General features: G+C 46.9%; 1 protein-coding gene across 2 annotated transcripts in view; it reads left to right on the forward strand.

The window, feature by feature from the left end:
• The first annotated feature begins 3,239 nt into the window (after positions 1-3,239).
• The window catches only part of ecel1 (endothelin converting enzyme-like 1), a 56,958-nt gene continuing 53,501 nt past the window's right edge, over positions 3,240-6,696 (forward strand). The window contains exons 1-5 of one of the 2 annotated variants that reach the window (XM_008302323.1): positions 3,240-3,306; positions 3,364-4,097; positions 5,587-5,655; positions 6,165-6,275; positions 6,371-6,463. In XM_008302323.1, coding sequence (XP_008300545.1) covers positions 3,240-3,306; positions 3,364-4,097; positions 5,587-5,655; positions 6,165-6,275; positions 6,371-6,463 — 1,074 coding nt within the window. Of the gene's footprint in view, positions 4,098-5,586; positions 5,656-6,164; positions 6,276-6,370; positions 6,464-6,696 lie in introns of both variants that reach the window. The other variant, XM_008302322.1, reaches the window with a different exon arrangement.

A 6,696-nucleotide genomic window follows, 5' to 3' on the forward strand; every position in this document is an offset into this window, starting at 1 on the left:
TTAGAACTAGTTTGTACAACATGTTGTCTGGCAACAGTGGAAATCAAATGAGTTTATGGCTGCTGTGAACCGCCGTCATAGAGAAGGAGGACGCGATGCTGCTGCTCAGATATGGAGAAACAGTTCCATTTGTCTCACTGAAGACAATCTGGCAGAGACAAGTGAGTGACAGAACAGGGAGCTTGACGTTTCCTTTGTGTTCCTGAGATGGGCTGTCTCAGAGCAGATCAATGAGTTCTCACAGATTTCTGGGTGGTCTAGAGCACATCATTACTGGACTTTTTATGGAGAAAGAAATATGATTTCTACTGTCATCAACAGGATCAATAGATAGGGTGAGAAAGGGACTGCACTGTAGCTTAAAGGAAACAATATAGGGTTTGGTTGAAGATCTTGCAGTTCATTTGGATTTAATAGGACTGTCTGTCCTGTCGGCACCATCTGAAGGGCCCCTGGAGGTCCCTGAACTACACTTTGAGAACCCCTGCAGTAAGTGAACAAGTGACAGCATTTTTCCTGAAAGATCTATGGGAAGTGTTTGACAACTGACAAGGCGCTATGCATCAACGGGGCGTCTTTTGATGCATTTTAAGTGTTCATGCATGTGAAGTATGCAGGAGAGAGGAAGAAAGGGTGTGTGCATGTGCAGCAGCATTAGTATAACTCTCAGATATTAGGTCCTGTCATGTTCAGTAAATAGCCATTTATCACGCGTGCCTTTCTCGGCGATGGTACCCGCAAGATCCAATCCATTAGCCATACGCTGGACGTCCACTCAGTGTGTGATCGCGTATGTGCGCATGTGTGTATCATAATTTATTACAATGCCTAAAGAGTTGTGACAGAGCTGAAGCGTTTGTGCATTCCAAAGAGAAAAGGAGAGAAACTTCATTAAGAGACCGCACGCCGCACACTTCACACAACGATTCCATTTTATTTACATTATAATAAATTACGTGCATGAAGTGCACGAGGCTGACAGTGACCGGATACGGTTTCATAGATCCAGCATGTTTCTGATCACGTGGGTGAGTGTAACAAAGCAGAAGACTGATGGATGATATGCTGGATTGATAATGACACCGCACAGAGACACACTATCCTTGACTTTCCCCCAGTTTCCCCTTTTTTCTCTTACTGTGGAGACTTATTTCCATCTGTGGCTACTGCTCGATCAAATACAGAGAAAACCTGCAACCTGCAGCATTCATTGATGCACACATGGTTCATGCCATCATTGCTTGTGGACAGTGTGGAAACTTAATCAGCCTGAACTTCCCATCTTATGATGTGATGCTTGTTGCATTGATACTGATTTAGATTCAGACACGTGGTGGATTTGAATCCCTGTCTGGCTTCCCTGCAGCACCGTCAAGTCAGTTGTATTTGCTGGAACATCCAACCAAGCCAGAGTTATCACTGCTGGGACTGTAGCTCCACATCTCTGCAGTGGTAGACAAGAATGTTTATCTCTGCACCACCCATGCACCCTTTTCCCTTTCCCACTACAACAAAACACTGGAACCCACTCATCAGCCACGTGCCATTTGTGAAAGATTTGCATTTCCACCTCTCACACAACGAGAAACTCACGACTCCTCTGTTCTCCTATAAATACTAAACTTAAGCTGTCTTAGTTTGTTTCTGTCTGTCCGGCTCTTTCCTGCTGTACTTATCTGCATACAGCACTCTCATAAGGCGAGCGAAAGCTTGTTAAAGACATCAGAGCTGAAGTTTGCTGTTCTCAGTGGAGATAAGAGGGATCAATTCTCACAGATAGCCTTCACAGCTTTCAGCAAGTTCACTGCACCCAGCCACTGAACACACACACACACACACACACACACACACACACACACACACTGGGAGAGCATCCAACGAAATATTCACCAGCGCGTCTCTCTGTCTACAGGCCTGGTGTTGCTTACAGGCTACATGTAGAATGCAGCAGAATGCAAACAGCTATGAATTATTTTGTGTTTGTGCTCCGTTACACAAATGCAGTCGATGCTGTGGTTCCACTGTTTTGTAATTCTGTGCGCAAAAAGATAAGCTGAGTTTAAATTAAATTACTTAAGGATATATGCGCATATCATTTACATTTTTGGCAGCTGCTCGTCATGTGGTAGCTCGTTATTCCTTTAAAAGCCCTACAGAGGATCAGCTGACGCCCTCTGTGCTGTAAGTGTGTGTGTGTGTGTGTGTGTTTACACATGGACCTATGCGTGGTGACACACTCACTAACGGGGAACCACTGAGCCAACAGAGGACTTTCTGCCAGTCTCCTCTCAGTCATGCTAAAATGAACCCTCTGTTAAATCATTTTCATTCTGGCCAACAGTCGACCAGCAGCCACGTGAGTCAAACACACAACAAGGAACAGAAACAAAAATAGTTCAAATTTGCAGTTAAGTTATCAAAAAGCCTTTTTAAAATGTTCCTTTTTCATTTTCATTACTTTAAAATGAGCAGAAACAGCTGCGTAGAACTCAGCATGTCAGCCTGAGAAGTGTGTGTCTTCAGTCTGGACAGACAGAGGCCATAAATCCTCTGTGTCCCTCTGTAATAATAAAAAGTTTTACATGAGTTTGCGCTGTCACAGGCTAAGTTATGGTGATTGTCACACCTCTCCTTGCCCAGCTGATGCTCAGCTCTTTGCTGCCCGTCTCCATTGATCTGTCTGAAGCTGCGAGTCGCTCGGAGGACATCATCTCCCTGAGGGATGACTATCACCAATCAGTCCAACAGCTTTAGCTGACAAACACAAGGAGACAAAGTGGAGAAAAATGTGACAAAACAGACACTATTTTGTCATTCTTTACTGCTGTAATCATGGATTCAATTTCGTATCTCTCAACTTACAGCCCTCCTCTATCTCGTTTCTATTTTTATCGACAGGTGACCTGTAACTGGTTGGAAAAAGGGAGGAAAGGAGAACAAATGGAAAGGGAGCAGAGAGAAAGAGGATGAGAGGGAGAGCAGGACCCGAGAGATTCCTCATGCACAATGGGAGTCCCTTGCTCTGCTGGCTTTTGATTTGAAAAGAATAAAGGGGACTTTGCCTAAAGAAGGCCAACAGAATTTTGACATCACTTCAGTGTTTTGCCCTGTAGTGGGAATTCTCGCTTTTGTCTCAGTAGGAGTAGTCATGACAGCACTCAGAAAACAGAAATAACTCATTTTCATCCCTTTCTCCCTGAACCCTTCTGCTGCTTCTTACCTAGAAACATTTCTCTGCCATGGAGAAGACATACTCACTAACTGCCCACTATGATGAGTTCCAGGAAGTGAAATATGGCGGTCGCTATAGCAGCGATATCCTCAGCAACGGCATGACCCTTCACCTCGGAGGCAGCCTAGACCGTCATGTGGGGCGAGGCCGGGGAGGCACCTGGTCAAACGGTCGAAACAGAGATCTAAGCAGCACCAGCAGCAGCGGTGGCCTTCCCCGATGGAGCCGGAGGGAGATCTGCCTCCTCTCGGCGCTGGTCTTCGCAGCAGGTATGTGCGTCATCTTGGGAAGCATGCTGGCACTCAAGTACATTTCCCTGGATGCCCAGCAGGACCCGCAGTGCCGACAGGACTGCCAACGCAAGCGCTCCCTGCTGCGGGCGGCCCGCTTTGTTCAGGCCAATATTGACCCAACCATCCAGCCCTGCCAGGACTTCTACTCGTTCGCCTGCGGTGGCTGGTTGAGGCGTCACGGCATTCCCGAGGACAAACTCAGCTACGGCATCATTACAGCTATAGGAGAACACAACGAGGAGAAACTACAGCGCCTCCTGCTGGAGCCAATTAGGAGGCATGGCCCCAACTCGGCAGAGCGCAAGGTCAAGGAATTCTATCGATCCTGCATCAACATTAAAGAGATTGACAAGCTGGGCTCGAGCCCCATGACAGAGGTGTTGGACAGCTGTGGAGGGTGGGACCTGGTGGGTGCTCCTCCTGGTGCTGCTGGGTGGGAGACCGAGGGCGCCCCACAGAGGCCGGACTTCAACGAGCTGCTCTACAGGACGCAGGGCGTGTACAGCACTGCTGTGTTCTTCTCCCTGACTGTCAATGTGGACGACAAAAACTCCTCCAGGAACGCCATCCGGGTGAGAACGTAGCAGAGAACTGAGGGTGATTTCTAAACGCATGATGTGTGTGTTTGTAAGGAACTCTCAGGACTGACTTTTTAAACTTCAGAAACATTGTGGTTATGGCAAGATAGTCTAATGGCACTTTTCAAAAAGCATTATCAACTATGTACATGAGAGAAAGCTTTACTTCCTTCTCACACACCGTTACCATGTGACATGAAGGTCCATACTCGATTACTCATGGTCATGTGATTACATTTAAGCAAGTACTTGGGAGACAGCAAGTGAGGTCACTTAAATCAGTGCTTTCTGAAGATTAGAAATGAAAAACTGGGGGTGTAAAGTTAGAAGTAAGACCTGTGTCCTCAGCTTCACCTAAAGCTAGCAGCTCAAGGCTAAATGAGAAACTGCTGGCCGTCAGACATCAATACCTGTGTGTGAAAAATCAGCAGCCGAGTCGTATAGGTGGTAGTGTAGCTGCCATCTCTTGAATCAAAGCAAAGCCTAGTGATTTACAACTTTGACTTTCACATATATTATAACAATCCATCCATTTATTTGGTATACCCACTCTATCCTGTCCAGGGTTTCAAGGGTTGGAGCTACTTTAGCTGATATGGGACACACAGCCTGGACAGGTCATCTCAGGACTCACACACAGACATCCTCTCTCACACTTACAGCCACTGTAGAATCAGCAAATAACCTGACATGAATGAGTTTGGTCTGTGGGGAGAAAAGTCATGCAGGCAGCAGAACAACATGCTAATTCTGCTCAGACAGACCAGCGGGTTTCAGCCCAGACCGCTGTAAGGTGACAGCAAACCGACTGTCACTGTGTGGCCATGTCTACAACATCTACCATGATGCCCACAAGACCAAGAATAACCCAAACATATCCAGGACCGTTTGCTGGTAAAAACATGCAGTCATATCAATGCTCCTCTAAGGCCACTGTTCTGCTGCACAAGCACACAGTTTCCTCTAAACGTCATCATCTCCACAAGTCTGTGAGAGTCTGCACATTCCCCCCATGTGTAGCCCAAAACATGTACAGGACCACACTGCAAGGTTACTGAGCCACACAATCAGATCTAACAACCACTGTTATCAGAAAACCAGTCATGTTTAAATCGATTGTTGACACGGTGTTCCTACGGTGTTCTTGATGGCCAGCTTGGATTAACCAACAACACACAACTCAATCATTTAATTGGTCTGGAAAAACAAATCAGTGCATTTAGACAAGTGTAGTTTTCACACGACAGTGTCAGTATGAACGTCGGCTAACATTAGCTGGCCAAGTCTTAATAAAAGACAAATGACTTTAGGTGTGTGAATTATTCATTAAATGTACTAAATAATTCAGATGTTTAGCATGCATGGTGTTGAATGGTTTGTAAATGTTAGCAATATTGCAGAGTATTAAAATATTAACCACCCCTTTGAACATACATCTGTTGAATGCTTGGCGGTGGTCACATGACTGACTGTGTGTGTGCAGATTGATCAGGAGGGGCTCACGCTGCCGGAGAGAAGTCTGTATCTGGGGCAGGACGAGGACAGCGTCAAGGTGAACGCTCCTCCTTCCCTCTGTCATCCCCCAACACCCTCACTTCCTCTTTTATTCCCTCCTCCTGTCTTTTCCCTTCTCGTCCTCCTATTTGCCAACTTTTTCTTGGCTTTTCTCACGTTTCCCTTCTTTCCTTCCTGCATTCACTTTCTGTTTGACCTCATCCATGCACTTTATTCCTCTTCTCTGCCTCCCTCTCTCCTTCCCACCTCCCCCTATTTCTCCCTTTACCTCCCTGACCTCCTTTTCGTTCATTTTTTTGCTTTCCACCCTCCCCTCCTCTCCCCCCTCTTCCCTCAGTCCTTCCCTCCTCGCTCCTCTCCTCTTCCCATCTGTCCTGTTTACTCTTCTCTCGCTCTTCTTCATCAATCCACCTGTTTTCCTCTGTCACCCGCTGTGCTTTTGTTATCCTGTCCACTTTGCCACATGTCACCCCGTCACCGTCCGTTACTGATGATGCCGCCGCAGCACCTCGTGTCTGTTAACGCTGATGTCACTGTGCTTTCCAGATCCTGGCGGCGTACAAGGCTCTGATGGAGCGCTTGCTGAGCATGCTGGGAGCTCTCAACCCTACAGAGAACTCCAAGGAGATTATAGAGCTGGAGACCCGGCTGGCCAATGTCAGTTGATTGCATGTCTATGTGTGCACATGCACATGCACATGCATGTGCGTCCATGCGTGTGCAGTGGTGAGTAAAATCTCCTCTCTCTCCAGATCACTGTGTCGGAATATGATGACCAAAGAAAGGACATCAGCACCATGTATAACCGCATCACCCTCAGGCAGCTACAGCGCATTGCTCCCAGTGTGAGTGCTGCACACGCACACACACACACACACACACACACACACACACACACACACACACACACACACACAGCGCAGCACACATACATCATTTTTACAAGTACGTGTGTGTGCACATGCATCTTGGGTAGAAGCAGACGTGATGGATTAAGATTTGAACTCCAACTGAGCATTTTAAGTAGTGTGGCGAGTGTGTGAGCGTGCAGGTAGAGGGTGTGTGTGTGTGTGTGTGT

The sequence above is a fragment of the Stegastes partitus genome, unplaced genomic scaffold (assembly GCF_000690725.1).
Source record: "Stegastes partitus isolate 25-593 unplaced genomic scaffold, Stegastes_partitus-1.0.2 Scaffold1795, whole genome shotgun sequence".
NCBI classification, from domain to species: domain Eukaryota; kingdom Metazoa; phylum Chordata; class Actinopteri; family Pomacentridae; genus Stegastes; species Stegastes partitus.